Source organism: Nelusetta ayraudi, unplaced genomic scaffold, assembly GCF_046127955.1.
Source record: "Nelusetta ayraudi isolate G7.1 ecotype Tasmania unplaced genomic scaffold, CSIRO-AGI_Nayr_v1 ptg000050l, whole genome shotgun sequence".
Taxonomy (NCBI): Eukaryota; Metazoa; Chordata; class Actinopteri; order Tetraodontiformes; family Monacanthidae; genus Nelusetta; species Nelusetta ayraudi.
Window position 1 is genome coordinate 2,579,383 of NW_027466100.1, and position 19,592 is coordinate 2,598,974.

The following is a 19,592-nucleotide window of genomic DNA, read 5'->3' on the forward strand; positions in this document are numbered from 1 at the left end:
TCAAGATGATGTTTTGTTCTGTGTGTGAGGGGGTTTTCTCTCATTCATCATTTCCTGATTAAAAACGGCTTGGAATCTTCCCCAGATAGTGACTACGCAAAGAGACTCATCATATGGCTCCTGACTGGGTCAGAACAAGATCACATCACTGATACCAACTGTACCGAAGACACATCACTTGTGTTGTAAAAGTTGGTCAAACAAAGGACAACACAATTCAACACAATTTGTACAAAAGTTGCTTTTATTTCTTCTTATTATAACCTATTGCCCAAAGGCTATGAGTAGCCATACGTTACATATTTGTTAAAAAAAAAAAAAAGAAAAGAAAATCTTCACATGAGATTCCATCAGTGCTTAAGGTTCCAGTAGTTTGTTAGACAAGGCAAATTGATTTCCTCAAAAAACTGTGGCAACCACAGACAAAAACTTTTAGTTTATTTATTTTTTTAAGAACCCAGACGTTCCAACAGTTTATTTGCGCTTCATTTTATTAGCAAGGAGCTTCAGCCAACCTAAGTCATTTATCTCATTGAACTTGGCTGCATCCTCACATTTGAAAACATGCAGTATTGCTTCTGAATTTATTCTGAGGCATTCAATAGGAACCTGAAGATGGTTACTTTGTGCAACATTTATTCAACAACTTTATCAAGTTTTTTTTTTTCCAGAACTACTTTCTGGAGAGAAAATGTCTTCAAGGCTGTAAATTTATCTCACTCATATAAATTCACTCTCAGTCAGCCACCATGAGCTCATCTTAGCACAAACAAGGCAATAGTGGAACTGTGCAACGGAAACAACTCTCTCCTGACAGGCTGCCAGTCGTTTGACCTGAGTCAAAAAACGGAAGTTTCACTAAAAATGGCAATGTTGCTTCCAACGGGATGCCTATATGTCAGTCTGAATGGAAAATATTGTGCTGTATAGTGAGCTGTGGAGTTGCTGGTGGGTGGGCTCGGTTACAGTTCTTACAGATGGACAGAGTCCAACTGTAGCTTCTTATTAACTTTTTCCAAACAGGGGCAGTTCTGGGTGATCCATCATATTTCTGACCAAGGAGAAAGAAAATAACTCTCCCTTTACACTCTGTCAACCTCTGGTGTTTTTAGCTTCCTTTATGGCTCTTGTTGTTCTTCACCGCTTGCTGTCTCATCAGATCCCAGAACAACATGCTGAGCACCGTGTGAGGAGCCAAACGCAGAAAGACCGGACCCATGCCTTTGTACAAGCCCAGCACGCCTTCAGCCTGGCACACCTTCAACATACAGTCTGAAAACCCGTGGTACAGGCGGCCCTGGAAGAGAGAAAAGGTTGGGTTTTTTTAACTGCTTGCATTCAGTTTCGGCTCAACCATCTCTGCTGTTTATGATTAGAGCTTTGATTTGAAGAAGGCAAAAAAAAAAAATAATGACCCTGTGAGATTCATCCACTGGCTGGTTGTACAGACGCGTACTGACGACATCAAAAGGTGTCATGGTGATGGCCACAGCCACTCCACTGATCATGGCAGCCACTAGAGCAATGAGCCAGCTGTTTGGACAGAGCCACTGGAGAGAGATACACTGACCGTTAAGAGATCATCAGCTTCAACTTCACTGTCATTGCACAAGTCACAGGGAGAAGGCAACAGAATGCAGACTGCGCCCAACCAGAAGTGCTTATAGGGGGTGCAGGGGATGGAGGTATATAAGTAAATATGTATGCATGGTATAGTAAATATGGAGGTAATTATGTGCATGTGTGTAAATATCTAATAATTCAAAACAATACAGTAGAAACATTATGTACAGTGGCACATTTGCAGGTATTGCGGGGAAAGCTAACAGAGTACACAACTGTACATTTATCAGTGCAGATAGAGCAGACAGTGCAGATAGAGCGGCTGCTTCACACATGTACCTGTGACTGTGACACCCAGTCCTTGGCTGAGGTAAAGGTTGCCAGCTGAGCAGCTGATCCCACCATGACTCGAGGGACGGCCCCGTTTACGCCCCTCCAAAGGCCAATCAAACCTTCTCTTTTGTAGATGGTGAGGAAGGCATCAGACACACCCTGGAAAGTCAGACATGGTGTGAACAAGTTGTTGCAGTCGTAAGACTTTTTCTTGACCACATTGCTTTGTCAAATAACAATGAAATTATTTGCAATTATGAGAACAATTATAAATACAATGAGTATTAATTCTGAAAGTCATTGGAATGTTGGAATGTGCCAAGGAGAAAACTGTCCTGCTTTTGACATGTACTGACAATAATCACTTTTATTGCCACTGTTACTTGTTTGTTGTTGTTATTGTTGTTGTTGTTGTTGTGTTTATGCTTGTATTTTACGTCATTTCCAATAAGTCTTACAGTGTTAAGGTAGGTGACCCCATAACATAGGCCTGACTTTGCCTCTTACATAATGCGAGAGACACGTGGAAGCAGTACAAGGAGTGAACGCCACAAGAGAACAGTGGAAACGCATGCATCAACATTTCTTTTCACACTCAAATGGCTCAGAACTGCACACAACTAAGAAAAAAAAATGGCAAGGCCAATTGATATCGCTGAACCGGAAAATGAATTGCTGCAAAAATGTATACTTACATGTGTGTACTTACACGAAACACATGGACCAGCATTTTGTAGTAAAAGGAATTACATTCAGGACAAAAATGTCTGATATGTTTTCTATACCTCTGGACTCAATGGCAGAGATTTTTTTTTACTTTGTCATTATGTGTTCAGATTGCTTTCTTGAGTGGTTGTTTTTCAGGTACATATTCGTGCAGTGGAAATGTTTCTCAAGCATACTACAGCAGTGTCACAACTTGTCCATTTCTAATACGAATCTTACCAGATGATTATGCTGGTGCCCCACTGCTATGGTCGTCACAGTCTGAGCCTGCAGATGTGTTTTTACCTATGAAAAAAAAAAAAAAAAAAAAAAAAAAACATTTATGTTGAGTAAAGCACGTGTGCATATTGCATTAGAAACTATGCCTCGTGGGAACATTAGCAAACAGACAAAAAACAGATCCATCACATGAATGGATAGAGTCTGAGTTAGTTGCAAGGGTAGGTTGTGCAACAAATACGGGAAACAAAAACGTGGCCACCTTGTACAATATTGATAGCATAAACAATATGTTATCAGTAACACTAATCCAATCTTTATCTGCAGCAGTCATAGCTGGAAAAACAAGTGCTGCGGTCGTCATTGACAGATACCACGTCCACATTTAACCTCCTGGTCGACTTTTTTCATTCTCTGCCAAAAAGCTCTGAGGAAAATACCAAAAGGTATATTTTTGGCTTGGCTGGGAAGCTTGAGGCAAAGTGCAAGATATATTTAGAGGCCTCCGAGTGGACGTCATGCGTCATCAAACAATATTGTTTTTCCATGACGGGGCAAAAGGTCATATGATTTTAAATACAATTTCTTAGGTGAACCTTCGTTTTACCAGGCACCTGAAAAAGTGGCTGGTGAGTTTATGTTTAGTGAGAGAAACAGTAAGCATCATGTGTCATGTCATGTGAAAAGAAATGGAAAGAGGGCATTGATTTGTTTACGTTTATGACTGTTGTGGCTTGAGGAAGGCACTTTGACACAGAAACATAATATTCAACCTTCAGGATTCGATATTTCGTCAATTCACACAATTCTGTATTGAATTTCTTTGCTTTTGAAGTGACCAGTAGTTAACCTGACACAGGAGCACTCATAAGTTTCCCTCACAAGTAGTTGGGTGGCATAAAAATAGATCCAGAGTATTTGAGATGACTGTGACTTTCAGCTGGTTCGAGTTTACTGCCAAGGTCAAATTGTGTCTTTTTCCACAAGATCGAACAGAGGCTATTTTAATTATACCACTCTGTTGCTCTGGTATTAGCAAAGACTTTCTACAAGCAACACTAACAGCACAGTGCAATTAGCTATATAATATGCCATACAAATGAGCATAGTTTCTGTTAATTTTTTTTATCCATACAGAAATCAAGGGGTCCATTGGCACAACATGGAAGATAAAATGGAAGAAAATTAAATTATTTTTTTTAGTTAGACTTTAAAATAAATACATGACCATTGAGTTTTCATTTGCCAGTAATGAGTATTTACTAACATGTAAGGTGGGTTGTAAGGAGGCGGCCAGATTGTGCCTCTACAAATCGACAGTAACTCTTTTCTTACTGTAGAATCACAGCCAGAATAAGAAAGATGTGAAGACGAATGAAACAGGAATTACCATCCATATTGTTTGCAATACGCTTTCTTACCATAATATGTTACTAAATACAATTACACGCCGGTCCTTTAAACCTAAATATCCTAAATAAGTTTCCTTTCTTTTGTTTTTATTTTGAAAGTTGGAATAATACAGGGTTCAAAATGAAACTCCGTTACCTTAAGCCAGACTCACTGCTGTGGCTATAAGCATAACCAAGTGTATGTTACGCACTCAGATGTGGTGTCAGGCAAAGACCCCATGCATTACCTATTAGCTTGAGGAGACAATTACTCCTATCATTTTACCAACGTTGGTCTCATGTTTACGCAGCAGATCTGCTGTTTGGCTGTTGATTAGGTTTTGTTGTTCTTGTGTCGAGTGTGTTGTGCGTAGCATAGCGACGGGTCCACTCAGGAGATTAATGTAAAATTTTTTGAAACACCAAAAAACGACTTGCGTAAATGTGCACAACAGGAAAACATGATTCAGAGTATCTGAGTCATGCATTTAAGGCCATATGACTTTCAGTTTGTAGAAAGGCTACTATTCTGACAGATGTGCAGAGGTGAGAAGTAATTAACTACTTTACTTGAGTAACTTCTTTTTCTAATGATTTGATGATACATGACTGTACTTTCTTCTTGCACTGGAAAAACAAGCTTGTAAAAAAGTCAAATTCTGTTCAAATTAATTAACTTATAATTTATTGTAGTTGTTATTGCTATTTGAACTATGCTGTTGTGTAGTCAAATGCAAAAGTGGATCATATTTAGAGGGAGATTATTTTAGAGCAGCTCGGCCTTGGGGTCACTGTTCAGTACGTTTTCATCACAGAGAAAAATGTTCCTGTTCCTGCGTCTGTACTAAACCGCGAATGTGGAAGTGACTTTGATTTCAAGAGAATTTTGCATTCTCTTGTCATACGCGTGCGTCATCATTTTATTTCCGCTGGATCTGCAGAAACAAAGTTTTCAACTTGCCTCAAGTGAGGACAGTTCACAGGGGTGTTTAGGGAACTTACCAGGTAGGCAGGAGAGGCAATGAAGGCACCCAGGGCCCCAGCAGCTGCTCCTGACAGCAGGCTGCCACCGTGAAGGGAGGTGATGCCCAGGGCCTCACAGTAGGAATAGGACCCCAGCCTCACGCCATTCATCACGCCCTGGTAGATGAGCCCCACGGACAGCCCCTTCTGCAGGCCTCGCAGCCCGTCCGTGCGGCCCACCACCCACAGGGCCTGCAGCACGCCGCGGTAGTGTCTCTGGTAGGAGCCCCGTGCACGCAGCTCGCCCTGGAGCTGCAGGCGCGTCTTCACCACCTCCAGCGGGTTGGTGAAAACGCAGGCGGCGCAACAAGCGATAGCACCCAGGGCAAAATCCAGCGGGGGCCAGACGGTAGGGCGAGGTGACGAGGGGCCAAAGGCACCCCGGGGCGAAGCCATCACCGAGGCCGCCGGCATCCTGGCGGACGGCTGGGAGCCAAACACAGACTCTTCCTGGGAAGGGTTCAGGAAGCGGGGGCCGCTCATCCCGGAGAAGTCCAGTTAGTCCCAGCCAGTCCCTGCCAGCAGGCAAGTTGGCCGCCCACTGAGGGGTCACTGAGAGGACGCTGCACACCGTCGGGCGGAGGAATCAAACGCGCTCCGCTCTGGTGACGACCAGAGGTTGAGGTGTTTTCGTTGTCCCTTTTGTGCTTTCCTCTACAGGTCAGCCTTTGGTGTCCAGCGGGTGACACTACTGCATGCCTGACCGAATGTCAAGTTGTCCAACGGAGGCAACATCTACAGCAGAGCACAGGTCAAATCAATGTCGAGGTCAGCTGTGTTTATAAAGCACGAGTCGTGTGTTGTGTTGGAAGGGAGAATGGATGCCAGTTAAGAGAAAGGGGGGGGGGGGGGGGGGGGAGAGAGGAACGACAAGCGCAGCATGTCAAAATGGCAACAAAAACCCCAAACGGGAACATGATTCTTAAGCCCTTGTGTAGCCGTAAATGTCTCAAATAAAATACGCGGGCGGACGGAAGAACATCACCGTTCAAAACAATAAGAGGGACCTTTAAAACTCATCATAACAGTGCAGCAACATAAATAAAATAAAAAAGAAAGCAATGACAAACACTATTCCGACCAGCTTTAGAAAAATACGACACGGTGCATTTCTAATTTGATTACTTCATTATATGTAGTTCAAAAAACAAACTCACAGTGTTCAGTGATCCTGAACAGCTCGCAGCTTCCTCCTCTCATTGTAAACATGTGTCCTCAGCGTATTCATTGCCAAGGTCTCCGCCCACAGCCTCGCGTCGCAGCCAATGAGGTTTCGAGCCTGCGTGCCACATCTCCGCTTGGCCCGGGGCTCCGCCAATCAGACGGCGGCACTGCGCACAGGCCCCACTCGGCTCCCTATAGGAACTCTCTGGGTAAAAGGTTATTGCTGGTCCGGGAGGGGGTGGACTGGCTGGCTGGCTGGCTGCAGGGGAAACCGGAGCAAGCGGCCAAACGAAAGACGCGAGTCTAAAACGAGGTTAATCAGCTAAAAATAGTGGAGGATAATCTGGGAAACAAAACAAACAAACAAACACGCGGGTATCCCATTTATTTCTCTCTACGGATTGAAAGCTTTCCTAATTGGCATCCACAGCATAAATCACATTGAACTTTTTTTCATTCTGGAATTATATTTATTTCATTTGGAGGTGAATAGCGGTCGCGATGCTCGGGCATGTTTTTCCACGTATTTCCACGCAGTCTGTATTGTGTTTGTTTTTGTGATGTCCGTGGAAAGGCCACAAGAGGTCGCTCTTTAGTAGCGTTCAGATATGAATCAGCTATCGGGGCTGAATAAATGCACTCACTTGTTACTGTATATCGCTGTCACTTGTCATTGTACATCATGTTATTTGGTGGTTCTACCGTCAGTCCTTTTAAAATGCTTGTTTTGTATAGCATTAAATATGTTGCATTCTTTTAATCTTCATGAAAAATATACCACAGTTATTTAGTCATTTGTAATTGCATTTCTTTTTACTGTCATTCATGTGGTTTTAGTTCTACTCTCAGCTTTTGTTAAATTGCTATGCTAATGAAGACTTCCTCTAAAGTTGTGTCAAAATGTGCTATTGCATTCATTGAGGCTGAAACATGAGGCTGTTGAAGTTGCGATTGTGGTTCATTTGAGTATTGGACAAAAGCAATATCCAGGTCCAGCAGATGGACTGAGAGATATTCATCTGGGTAACAGCAGACTGCTCAGAAAGCAATATGTTGCAATATGTTTGTTCTCCATGTGCTCTCATAAATGACTTTGTACATTACTTTATACTGTGTAGCATATGCAGGTTTGTCAGTCACATATATCTGTCTCGTACATGTTCATTAAAAGGGCAAGTGACCAATGTTTTATAGCTAACTTCATTTTTCAGTAGAGAGAGCAAAAGACTCAAGTCCACTTTCCTGAGGGTCCTGTGTTTCATTTCCATATGCAGCCTCAGAACTTCCTCTTCTCAACCTGTATTTTAACTTCTGTCTGCTGTATTTTTCAAGATGTCTTTTGTCAGGATGTCTTACAGGATGTGAATCATGTAAAGGAAATGTTAGCGAGTACAACAGCATTTATGCATAATGCAGATTTACTGTAGCCGATACTCACAAGGTTACCAGGCTGCTTAAGGGGCTGAGCTGCATCTGGGTTTTATTAGATAAGTATTTGTTTTGACACAACTGACTTTATATCCATTATTGACTAAATAATGGACTCGTCTCCTGGAGTCCAGTGAAATTGTCTCCTCATCACCTGCAGAAGTGCTAGTTTTATGGGCTTTTACGCACCTCATTTGCTCATCGTTCTCGACAATAAAACCACCTGCATGCAAATGTTATTGCATTTGGTTATTGGCAGGTTGTTAAGGCCGGAGGAAGTTTGTTCTAAGGACGAATGAATTCAACTCAAATGTGTGTGGTGTGATTACGTGCAAGCCGCGCTCAATTACCCTGCATCTCTGTTCCACTTTTGTACAAGACCTCCCCCACCCCTCCCCTGCCCCAGGTTAGAGGTTCACTGACCACCCCATCATTACTTGAACATGTTTTTCTGTAAGTATCTCGAGGAACATGCTAGTAGATAAATAACAGGTCTTTCATATTAATTCATGCTTTATTTTGCTTTTATCTTAACATTAGCCTAGCCTATAAAAAATAATTGTGTATGATAAATCTGATGTTAATTATAATACACATCATTTTTTGTTTGTGTAAAAAATACAATGAGAGACAGATTTAAAAAAAAAAAAAAATCGCAAATTAAATCGCAATCGCAATATTGAGGAAAAAAAAAAAAAAAATCGCAATTCGATTATTTTCCATAATCGTTAAGCCCCACCCCCCATGATCCCCGACAGCAGACAATAAATTGACCACAAGGAAACATGTAGGCTTTTATTAACTATGTTTATAGAACAGTGCCACATGTCTCAGCCTCCATGGTTCTCAACACAGTCAACAACTTTTAACCACCAACATGGTAACACACACACACACGCGAGTGAGCGCACGCGCGCACACACACACACACACACACACCATTTTCAATGTAAACATTGCAGGCTTAAAATTAATATAAAAAGCAAGGTCGCCACTCTGCAATTTTCTTAAAAGCGTTCGACTGCCCCTCTCCCTCCAGGAAAAGAAAAGTTGTGTCCTCTCATAACACTGCAGTCACACACATACACTCATTCAAAAAGTTTGTTTTTAATCAGTCTTTCAGTTTGCAGTAGGCAGAAGGGAGAACAGTGAACGTAGTGTGTCGTATAGTGGAACATCAAACAAACGTTCTTTTCCCGTTACTTTCTTTGAAAGGAAAAAGGCATTGCGTGTCAATTCCCTCGTGTGGCCACAAGGTGGCGGCTCTCACCCGGAGCTGCATTACCTTTTAGCGCGGACAAAGTACAAGGCGTTAGTTTTGGGGTAGTACTTCACATTCTGCTTCTTGTCCATGAGGCCCCCGAAGATGATGAGCTCCCCCCTCCCCTGCACCACCGTGTGAAGGCTGGTCTCGGGCGGCCCCGTGACGGCGGCGGGGGTCCCGTTGCCGTAGACCCGCCAGGACACCGCGCCGGCGGCCTTGGCCCGGGACACGTCCAGCACGTACATCTGCATTGGCTTGCAGTTGAGCGACTGGTACAGCGGCTTCCCCACGTTCAGGCTCTGCGGCGGGTGGTGGCCAAGGCGCCGCGCGATGGGCGGGATGGCGTGTCCGTCGGCCCCGGCAGCCTGCGGGGGGCTGGAGGACGAGGACGGGGGGGTACCAGGAGGACCGGACACCCCCGCTCCTCCTCCTCCTCCTGCGCTTGCAGCAGCAGTCCCGCCTCCGGAAGACGCTCCCTGCGTCTGAAGGGAAGACGAGGACGAGGACGAGGAAGACGGGAAGGAGGAGGAAGATCTGTTCTTCACCGCCTCCAGGCTGCGGCGCAGGGCGGCGGGGGACACCGCCCCCGGGGGGGTGTGCGGGGAGCCGGCGGCGGCGGCGGCAGGAGGAGGAGGAGGAGGAGGAGGAGGGGTGTGGAAGCCGTTGCTGGGCATTTCGGGGTGGTGGGCGTCCGAGGGCGGAGACTCCCAGTCGTAGTCCGCGGGTGCGGGCGGGTGGGGCCGCGAGGGGGGCGAGGCAGCCTGGGCGGGGCTGGTCCGCGGCGAGGGAGAGGAGCCGTTGAGCAGCGGGGGCAGCGGCGGGAGCGGGGGGCTGTCGGGGCCCTGCGAGGGAGACGGCTGCTGCTGCGGCGACGACGACGACGGACTGGCGTCGCGGGCTCCTCCTCGGGCCGACGGCCGCGGCCGCAGCGTCCCCCAGCGCCCGTTCACGCACGGAGCCTCCTCCACGGCGCCCAGGACCACGCCGGCGGCGGCGCCGCTGCGGACCGGGGACTGGGAGCGGAGTGACGGCGGTTCGGGCCCGAGCGGGGCCGGCGTGGCACTTATGGGGGAGGGCCGGGAGTTGAGGCTCGGGCTGAGCGGCGCGCGGCCCGAGGGAGCCTGGGAGAAAACCACCACGCACTGACCCACCTGCAGGGGGGAGGAGGAGACGCAGAGGAAAATCAAGTGAGTGAGGAGTCTGTGGAGGACGCGTCGCGAGAGGAGAGGGAGTCGGCTGAGGGAAACGCACTCTGCAGGCCGGGTGGCACCACAGCTCCGGGGCCCCGTGGTCCTCATTCTCCACCTGCAGCTGCTGCCACCGCCACGGCGTGGCTTCCATGTGGAGGAGCCAGGCGTCTTTCAGGAGCTTCAAGAACACAAGGACAGTTTTTTTTCCCCAGTAAATAAACTCGCTCATGATAACTTAGTAGAAATGGTTAAAGAACGTGCGCGCAAAAAAACAACTCACTGCATTTGGGCCGCCGCAGCCTCCCAGGATGAGCAACGTCTGATCATCAATCACGATCTGAAGAGATCAAAACCAAACAGAATCATTTCCTGCTTGTTGAGTTGTGACAACGCCTTCGCTTCAGAAACGCTTCATTCATATGGCCGCAGGCAAATGAGGAACAGTGCCATTTGTTCAGTCTGACCTGTGATTGGCCTCCTCGTGGGTGGGGCGAGGGGCCTGCGATGGGGGGCTTGGACCAGGACCACTGCTCCAGATCTAGAACCCAGACCTCATTGCTCCTAAAGCATGAGAACAAAACAGTGGCATGAAGCATCATTCACCAATGCAACAAATTCACAATTATATGATAATAATAACAACAACAACAACAACAATTACTGCTAGACAATAAATTAGAGCTAGTGCCCCAACACGGGGCCCGCGGGCACCAGGTGGCCCCCAAGAGCCACACCAGGGGCCCGCGGGCCTGTTCCACAAATAGCACAACTCTGAGCCATGTCTAAAATTCTATTTCTATCCAACCTTGTTCAGTCATTGTTGGTAACTGTTGAGAACTCAACAAGGTGATCAATTTCTTCACACAGACCAGGATCATGCATAATAATATACAACTAAAGCCTAACGAAGAGAATGTGTTATTTCAGGAGAGCCTCGCAACCTGGTTAGCCTTCACATGACTCAGTGCCCATGAAGCAGCTCTCAGGTTCATAAAGGTTGGCGAGCCCTGCCACACAATACAAGACTACTTTAGATAAAGGCTCTCTCTTTGTGCGGGAGCAATTTATATTCTTCTAAAGCGGGCAAACACAAGTAACTCGGCCAATCATAAACCTGCGAGAACGGCTCAGAGTTTTACAGTCTCTAAAACGTGCCTGCCCAGTGGCCTCTCACGGGGGTAATAAGTGTTGATGGACTTTGCACAGTGACAATAAAAAAGCCGATGTATCTGAGTGAAGGATTTTTTTTAAAGCTCTGTGTTCGTACATCTGCCGCGCTCCCAATGATCCACCGAAGACCACCATGGTGTTTCCGATCACAGAGGAGGAGTGGCCAGCCATGGGTGGAGGGCCATGTGTCGTTACTATGCAGTTCCACCTGGGATAAGAACACAAACAAACAAACAAAGCAACGTGACAACAGGCCGGACAGAAACATGGCAGTAAGCAGAGCCAGTTGGCTTCAAACCTCGCAGCTCACCAGTTCTTGGAGGGGGAGTAGGTGTGGATCTCATCAAAAAACCTCTCTGGTTGGTGGAGCGGGTAAGGGCTGGGCCGGGTCCACCCACCAAACAGCACTAACAAGTCTTTGTGCATCACTAAGGTGGCTCCAGCTTTCGGAGATGGATAAGAGCCTGGAAAGAGGAGGGAGAGAAGATCAGCAAACACAACACGACCTGTGGCCTCTCAGCCCACTCAGGTTAATGGTTATGTGTTAATTACAGCCACATAAAAATAGCTGACTGCCGCTGCCTTTACTGCCCGTCGTCAACATGTACCTGAGGCTAAAGGTCGGATCCACTCCTTGCTGTTGAGGTCAAGTCTCCAGAGGTCGTTGAAGGCAGCGTTGCAGCTACTCTGAGTGCAACCCCCAAACACGTACATTGACTGGTTGGAGTCGTAATAACAAGCACCTGCAGCGGGAACACGTGAGCGAGTAAAGTAAAACACTCAACAGCAACAGGTTCTGTTTCTAACTTTGTTTCCAGTCTTAAAATATAAAAACCAAAGAATAAAAGAAAAGAGGATCAATGACACTGCAATGCTTTTATTAAGAGAACGTCTGTGTTGAGAAACGATTGTGGATGACCGACACTGCAGGAAAGAAAGCAGTGTTTTATTAGTAACCAAGTGCTTTAAATATTGAAACCTTTTATCTATTTATTTATCTTGCAGTTTTATAGCACAAGAAAGTGATCTGTGCATTAGCAGCTATAATGTGGCGCTCATCTCTCGCTCTCTTTCTCTCCAAGGTCAAAAAATGCAAAGCAAAAATGTCCAATACATCCTCCACTGCCTTATGCTGAACACCATCAACTTAAAAACAGTTCCATTGTTCTATCAGCTATCATACAATTTATATATTTCATTGACCACTGATGTTTGCGGTGCTGTCATCACAGCGGCGGTACGGAGACGGCGTCTCACACTCCGCTACAGACGATGAGAGGAAGAGATTTGGGCTGTGAGGAGGTGTACACTGACTGTGTGAGAAGCGCTGAGTGATGGGGGTTCCTGGGTACGGGTACGTGCGACTCTCCCACTGGATGTTTCCCTCCTGGACCGCTCTCAGGAAACCGTGGTAGCACTGATAAGCGACACCTGGATCACAACAAAAGAAAAGGTGGCGAGTGACCGAAGGGGAACACAGACACAGACACACAGACACACAGAGACACACACACACCTTTAATCAGGCGATACCACTGCTTGCACACGAGTGCGGCGGTCTTGTGTTCCTGGTACGGGGAGAGGAAGGAGAGGATGTACTCCAGGACTTCCTCAGGCAGCTCCAGCATGCTTCTCCCTCCTCCTTTGGCACCGGTGCCCTCTTGTCGGCAGGACCCCATCTTCGCCTCGTCCTCCTCCGTTATCCCGGCAGGCTCTGCGCCGTTGTCCTCCGTATCCATGGCAACAAAGCATCCGTCCTCATTGTCATGGGAGCGGGACATTATTGTCTGCCGAGACACGGGAGACATTCTCAGAATTCCTGATGTCGAGAAGTAGGATGACTAAAAATTCAGGCTTTTATTAACTGCAGTTCACTTAAGACATTTGGAAATTTTTACTGCGTATGAAGGAACCTGCGTCGCTACACCTAAATTATCATGTCGACGAGGACTGAGATTTGGTAACTTGCGAACCCAAAACGGCACCGGAATGCAACAGACACCTTAATAATATTGTTGGATGTTGTGCTATACTGCCTTAATCGTAAACATCTATTGTCTGCTACGGGTGTTGTCCCTTTCATGAGCCCGAGCAGCTGGCCTCCAGGCACAGCACATCCCACTTAACCCTACATTGTTAGCTACGTGTAACCACTGGCTGTAGTTAGCCATCCTATAAAAAAAAAAAAATGAAGCGTTGAAATTGCTAACGCCAATTGCCAGTCATAGACAGCAGCGGCAACCCGAAGAAACACAAATGTGCAATGTCACACGGCTGTGGCACACTAATGGCTCAGCAGTTAAACATTATACTTTACTGGCAAATTCGAGAACGACAGCCAAGTAAATAATTTTCACATTGAATGCGCAGAGAATAGATGCTAAGTTAGGCTAAAGCTAGCAACATGACGGCGAGCTACACTAAGCTAGCATCAATTGATTAATTTGTCTCGCCAATACGTGCATGACATCCTAGTAGGGAACATTTAAACACTTCTTTGGGATTTTTTTGCTTTACAAAAGCAAACTGCATCCCACTTGGTAATTATTTGAAAGGCGATGTTGTATCATCCCAGGACAACAGTCTAAGCTGGCGTTACACCCTGTTCAACAGCGAGCTAGCAGCCGTATTCAGTCCTGTCGAGCGCTGATAATCTATGCTAGCGTTAGCTTGGACTGACGCTGGGCTGGACTAACGCTAGCCGCAGAGATGACAAATACTTTCTCGGCAATACCCACAAAATGTTGACAACGTTTAATAAACGGCCCACAATCCCCAGTACCGTAGTTTTGATATGATCTCTGAGGGCGCTGAGTGTGTACGCTTCCTGTCGTTATCAGCTTCCCCCCCGGTATCAGCTCCGGAGGATTCTCAGCAGCCTCCAAACAGTCGCCATCTTCCGCACGGTGTACCGCGTCCCGCCGCAGCACAGCGGCGCTATGTGCAGTCTGCGCTAGCGGACCTGACACCTCTGGCTTTTGTGACTGCAGCGACGCCTCACGCACCTTTTACTTCCTTACACTTAACCTACATTACGTCCAACTGAAAGGAACAAAAAGCAAGAAAACAAAACAAAAAAAAAACATTGACTTTTCAACTTCAAAAACTTTGACCTTTGCCCTTTAAACACAAACCAATGTTTTATAAAGTAATTTATGACTTGATATGAGAAAGATAAATTACCTGAATTACCTTAATATTCAAAAATGCTCCATTAAATATCAATAACAAACAAATAAACAAGTAGACCAGAGTATAACACGTTTCTTCCACTGCTGTTGACGCTGTAATAACTCAAGGATGTACAAACCATCCTCTGGAGGGGGAAGCGTACGATGAATACGATTCTTGGAAGTTTTAGCGTTTAATATGAAAACGCCGAGTGCTGTCACGCTCATGAATGAAAGGCTGTGTTGTCTTCGTGTGACTCAACTCGACTCAGCGATTGACTTGACGCGCACGACGGCAGGACCCTCAAAACACACCCGGCGTTTGAGCCTGTTGTGATGTCACAAAGGGTGTCCACACCTCACCGACAACAACGAGGGGGATTGCTTTCACTAACCCGAGACAACAATTTCAACGAGGAGGCCTTAATCCAAGTGTAACCAAGAGTATAATGTTTCAGCATTGACAATTACTGATTCACTTATTGACCCTAATGTTCCTAACACTGGACATCTGTTAACGTCTACTCTTGTCCCGTGGCAAACCTGAAAACCAGCTTCCATCCAAGTCTGGCGACACTGACACTGAAATACGAGGCTGATACATGAATCGAAGGAGGGGAAAACTAGATCCCATCTCCTGGTTCTGAGTATTACTTTGTCACAACATTTCCAGGTTGTGGGCATATCAGCTCTACGACTGAACACCATTCAGCGGACAAAACAGTCCCGTCAAGCCTGCGTTTACAACTAATGAAAGAACGACCAAACACACTGGAGCTCGTAACCTTTGAAATAAGATTAAAGACAACGCTTTCACGAGCGCACCGTGAATTCCCCGCACAGGCCGGCTGACCACGTCTACTTTCAGGACCTTCAGGGGGCCCAAACAAAGTGCTGTTGAGCCTCTCAAGACAGCAGCGTCGACAACCAGTAGTCTGAGAGTCACAAGGGGGGGGGGGGGGGAAGAGCAGGCAGGACGAGGAGATTTGGAAACATAACATGATGCAACATTCAGGGTGCCAGCTTCTGATTAGCCTCATAGCAACAAGTAAATATTTTTGAAGCCCATATAAAAAAGTCAACAAATTTAGTTTCCACATAACACACTTGGATAGCGGCGATAGAATTCACATTTAAATTGTGATTAGAATGAGTTCTAACATTCACAGCTGTGTGGCTACAAGTAAGCAATGACTGTCTGCCTCAATCACTCATGCTACTGCACAAATTGAGGATTATAACATAACATAACATAACATAACAAAACATAACATAATTTGAGAAGATACAGACTGATGGTGTATTTGCTAGGTGTACACTTTCTTTAAATATGCATTTAGAGTGGTCGGTTCGCGGCACATGAACTTTCCCTAAAGGTAACGTCAGTCTGACGTCATTTCCCTTAGCCGTTTTAAAGCTTAGGAAAGACACCGCTGAAGTGCTAGTCACCTGGCTAGCTCTCATTTCTGACTACACCGTCAATCCGCCGCCCGAACTAAATTTATCGACTCCGGCGTCTGGCACTGGCGTACGCGTTGACGACTCCATCAGCCGGTGGCGCGTGTGAAGTGGACCGGAGGGCTACAAGTGAAAGCAGGAGGCAGGCAGAGAGGGACGGACGGAGGGAGGGAGGGAGGCAGCTCTCGGTAACGGCATCAAGCTAGCGAGCTAACACGCGGCTGAGCAGTCATTTGGGGTCTCTTTACTCGACTCTGACTTGATCTAGTTCCAGAGAATCGTGACGCCCACTGTCCGGAGAGCCGCCCCGAGCGCTGCCTGCCAGCCGGTCCTCTCTTTATGGACTGCAACTAGCGAGCCAGCAGCACCGCCCGAGCAGGACAGCAGCTAGCTAGCAGTGGCGCTAAACATGGAGGATGAAGAGGTTGCAGAGAGCTGGGAAGAGGCAGCGGACAGCGGGGTGAGAGCCAGCAACACGAGCCGTACACACCGACTTACTGTTAAACTGGTCAAATGGCACAGCTTTGTGATTCCGGCGCTCGGCTGCGTGTAGGATGTTTTATTCCTGGCCGGTTTCCTTCCCCAGCGATCCTCGCTGGCTCGGTCAGCAGCGCAGGCCCGTCGCCCAAACTGACCTCAGGCCATTTTAGTGGCTCAACACGGCGCTACTAGCAACGTATTGGGTTGTGTTTGTGTGAAAGCGGCGAACATGAACCGTGCTTTGAAAACTTTGATTTCATAAAAGTGAAAGTTTAATTACTCACTCGCTTCTGTTCATTACGTAGACCCGCCCATTGCGGAAATGAGCAGGAGCGGTAAGAAGTATTCATGCAAAAACAAACAAACAAAAGTTCATCCACTGCTTTCAGCGTAGCTGTGGATGGTTTATTTTCAAGGCGTTTGAATAATTTGGCACAGAGGTCGTGCGTCAAATGGTTCACAAAGAGCATGGAAGCATAAAGAATTTAAAGAGTTTCTTTGCGTGTTTGGCTCCACTGGGCAGCACGATGGAGTGATGATGATGATTGGAGGCAATGCCAGTGATTGATGACGTACTGTGTTTTCCTCTTCAGGAAATTGAGAGAAGACTTGAAGCCAAACTGAAAATAAACCAGGAGGCAAAGTAAGCGCACAGAAAAGTTCTCACGGGTATTTTTTTTTTTTTTTTGTATTGACACGCTTATATTTTCATAATTAAAACGCCGTCTTTATTCTCCTCAGGTCCAAGAAATCCAACGCGGGCGGCTCACCCGTTCGGACCGCCATCGTGATCCAAGACGACTCTCTGCCCGCTGCCCCCCCGCCGCAGATTCGCATCTTGAAGCGTCCCTCCAACAACGGCACGGCGGGGAAAGCGGCGTCCTCGTCCCGTCCCTCCCAGCACACCAAGACGCTGGCGCAGCGCGAGGCGGAGTACGCCGAGGCACGCAGGAGGATCTTGGGCAGCGCTTCCTCGGACGACACGCCTCAAGACAACCCGGGCCAAGACAGGTAAGACGCCACCTTTTTTGTGGAGGAGGGCTCACGATATCGTCGATGCACAGCAGAGTTTCCTTGAGCAGAAAGGCGTGTCTGTGTCTCCCGCCGCCAGGCCCGCTCGCTTGAACTCGCAGCCGTCACCGGAAGCGGGTCGTCCAAACAGTCACGTGATCCGCCAGCCCAACGGTCCGGACGGCACCTCAGGCTTCCGGCTCTGCAGATAGACGACCTCGGAGCGGTTCGAGGAATCGGCTGTGTCTCTGTCAGGGCCACCAAAGGTGACAATTAATGGGGGTGTTTTGGGTTAAAAAAACGAAAAAAAAACAAAAGCAGAGGCGTGTGAATGACGTCATAATGAAACAAAAGTGTTCTGCACTTTCCCCTCTGCTTCCTGACTCGGTCTTTGCCCTTTATTGTGAGTCATCTCTCTGTGGAGTGCAGCAAAGACCTGTCACGGGTCCGAATCCCAGCCCACCCCCACCCCCACCCCCCTTCTGTCCGGCACCGCGAACAGGCTCATACCCCCCAAACACTGTGATGCTTTGACGTACCATGGCGGGGCCCTTAGATCCATAGGAAATGAATCCGATCGATGAGCCGAGCCGAGCCGCAGGAACGCGGATCACGGCTGGGTGTCCACCGGGGAGCTGGCGCAGCTCGGACAGGCACACAGAAGGTTTTGCACCTTGCAGCGCCGACGCTTCGCTTTTGGAAAGCTGAAACGAAAGGAAAGGTGGCAGGAAGTCAAATTGAGTCAAACGGTTTGATACTGCAGTTCTGTAGCAGAAGCAGAGGCCCGGACTGGCGCTCCCAAGAAGCCACGTGGGCCACGACAGAATGCCCGGTGGGCACGCAGCCGCCTGGGGCCACAGATTCTAGACGGCGAGGACGCGATGGAAGAAGATCTGGGTTTATTCAAGCAATAATGAATATGTCCCCAAACTTGTTTTTCTTTTAGATTTCTTTTAGAAATATGATTTCAAATTAAGAGCGTTACACTATGTTTAAATCATCTTTTTGTTGTCTAAAGTTTTTTCTTTTCTTTTTTTCCTCGAAATTTATTAATGTGGCTGGCTAGAAGTTAAAGACAAACTAATGCCTGAGATGAAGTGACACCTGAGTCACGGGGTCATGGCGTTTTATGTTGCCTTGTTTGTTTGTTTTTCTTTTGAATGAGAAGCTCAATTGGAATCATTTTTACGATTTTCCAAATACAGTTGTGTAATATGTTGCAGTATATTGGTGAGCTGTGCTTTGATATGGGTCTGCAGAGTCTTCATAAGCAGGTTAACAGTGTGGGTGATTACAGCCGCAGCATTGTTTCGCTTTGGGAAATATGTCAAACTAAACACTGTAGTCAAACCTTAGAGGAGAATCTAGAAAAACAGCGTTTTAATCAGTGTTTTATAATGAAAAGTAACCAAATATTGTATAATACAGGTTCATCGGGTTCTAACAGCAGGTATCAAATTTGTGGCACTAATAACCAGTGATTTGTGGCTAGAAGGGTGTATTGTCCAATGTTTTTGAGTGTTAATTTTATCATCTAAATCCAGCATAAAGATGGAATGAGCGAGTGTTCTGGGGTTGAACAAAACTCAGTACTTTTCCATTCACACGGAGGTTGAATTTGACTAAAATGACTAAAATTTAAATTTTAAAGAATAATTTATTTGAAGCTGAATGAATACTTCAATTGTTGATTGTGAGGTGTTAAAGTATGTAACCCTTTGTTGTTGGGGAAAGTTATCGCTCCTTCATCAGTAGTAATAATACAGTTGTTCACGACACCTGCAACTTTCAATTGTTTTCTATTGAAAATAGACATTGTCAGCAGAAAATAAAATGAAATCATGAAAGAAATGTGTGTGTAAAAACATCCACCCTGTATTAATGTCATCTGCCCATTAAACTGTAAATCATTTGCAGCCACCTTTTTTTTGTTTGTTTTCAAATGACTTTTGAATACCCTTTAATAAATACATTTTGAAGTGCAGGACCGAGTACGAGTTTG

At 46.4% G+C, this 19,592-nt stretch overlaps 3 protein-coding genes across 6 annotated transcripts; 1 reads left to right on the forward strand and 2 right to left on the reverse strand.

Annotated features, from left to right (window-relative positions):
- Nucleotides 1-251: 251 nt before the first annotated feature.
- Nucleotides 252-6,648, reverse strand: slc25a34 (solute carrier family 25 member 34). The gene is made up of 6 exons (XM_076036986.1): nt 6,413-6,648; nt 5,235-5,990; nt 2,842-2,907; nt 1,903-2,055; nt 1,416-1,550; nt 252-1,297 (listed from the first exon to the last, which is right to left on the reverse strand). Exons 2-6 carry the CDS (start codon nt 5,736-5,738, stop codon nt 1,109-1,111), a joined length of 1,047 nt encoding a protein of 348 aa, XP_075893101.1. The 5' UTR covers nt 5,739-5,990; nt 6,413-6,648; the 3' UTR covers nt 252-1,108.
- Nucleotides 6,649-8,628: 1,980 nt separating this feature from the next.
- Nucleotides 8,629-15,331, reverse strand: fbxo42 (F-box protein 42). 2 transcript variants are annotated; one of them, XM_076037291.1, is made up of 10 exons: nt 15,185-15,331; nt 12,988-13,258; nt 12,786-12,902; nt 12,080-12,214; nt 11,782-11,935; nt 11,569-11,679; nt 10,766-10,862; nt 10,582-10,638; nt 10,363-10,479; nt 8,629-10,262 (listed from the first exon to the last, which is right to left on the reverse strand). In XM_076037291.1, exons 1-10 carry the CDS (start codon nt 15,323-15,325, stop codon nt 9,129-9,131), a joined length of 2,334 nt encoding a protein of 777 aa, XP_075893406.1. In that variant the 5' UTR covers nt 15,326-15,331; the 3' UTR covers nt 8,629-9,128. The 2 variants fall into 2 exon arrangements, with proteins under 2 accessions (XP_075893406.1, XP_075893407.1); XM_076037292.1 differs by lacking the exon at nt 15,185-15,331 and adding an exon at nt 14,254-14,608.
- A 263-nt stretch (nt 15,332-15,594) lies between these two features.
- LOC142895930 (SUZ RNA-binding domain-containing-like) lies at nt 15,595-19,574 on the forward strand. 3 transcript variants are annotated; one of them, XM_076037297.1, is made up of 5 exons: nt 15,595-15,689; nt 16,368-16,559; nt 17,173-17,222; nt 17,321-17,590; nt 17,691-19,574. In XM_076037297.1, the coding sequence occupies exons 2-5, from the start codon at nt 16,509-16,511 to the stop codon at nt 17,800-17,802; spliced, it is 483 nt and encodes a 160-aa protein (XP_075893412.1). In that variant the 5' UTR covers nt 15,595-15,689; nt 16,368-16,508; the 3' UTR covers nt 17,803-19,574. The 3 variants fall into 3 exon arrangements, with proteins under 3 accessions (XP_075893412.1, XP_075893413.1, XP_075893411.1); XM_076037298.1 differs by lacking the exon at nt 15,595-15,689 and adding an exon at nt 16,041-16,287; XM_076037296.1 differs by lacking the exon at nt 15,595-15,689 and having other exon boundaries at nt 16,041-16,559.
- Nucleotides 19,575-19,592: the final 18 nt, after the last annotated feature.

Coding starts and splice junctions, on each gene's coding strand:
- fbxo42 (XM_076037291.1), bottom strand. CDS start 15,325: ATGCCCACAACCTGGAAATGTTGTGACAAAGTAATACTCAGAACCAGG. Junction 12,903..12,987: donor GTGGTATCGCCTGATTAAAG/GTGTGTGTGTGT, acceptor GTTGTGATCCAG/GTGTCGCTTATCAGTGCTAC. Junction 10,480..10,581: donor GCTGCGGCGGCCCAAATGCA/GTGAGTTGTTTT, acceptor GTGTTCTTGAAG/CTCCTGAAAGACGCCTGGCT.
- slc25a34 (XM_076036986.1), bottom strand. CDS start 5,738: ATGAGCGGCCCCCGCTTCCTGAACCCTTCCCAGGAAGAGTCTGTGTTT. Junction 2,908..5,234: donor TTGCCTCTCCTGCCTACCTG/GTAAGTTCCCTA, acceptor TTTTTTTCATAG/GTAAAAACACATCTGCAGGC. Junction 1,551..1,902: donor ACTGGGTGTCACAGTCACAG/GTACATGTGTGA, acceptor ATCTCTCTCCAG/TGGCTCTGTCCAAACAGCTG.
- LOC142895930 (XM_076037297.1), top strand. CDS start 16,509: ATGGAGGATGAAGAGGTTGCAGAGAGCTGGGAAGAGGCAGCGGACAGC. Junction 17,223..17,320: donor AAAATAAACCAGGAGGCAAA/GTAAGCGCACAG, acceptor TATTCTCCTCAG/GTCCAAGAAATCCAACGCGG. Junction 17,591..17,690: donor GACAACCCGGGCCAAGACAG/GTAAGACGCCAC, acceptor TCCCGCCGCCAG/GCCCGCTCGCTTGAACTCGC.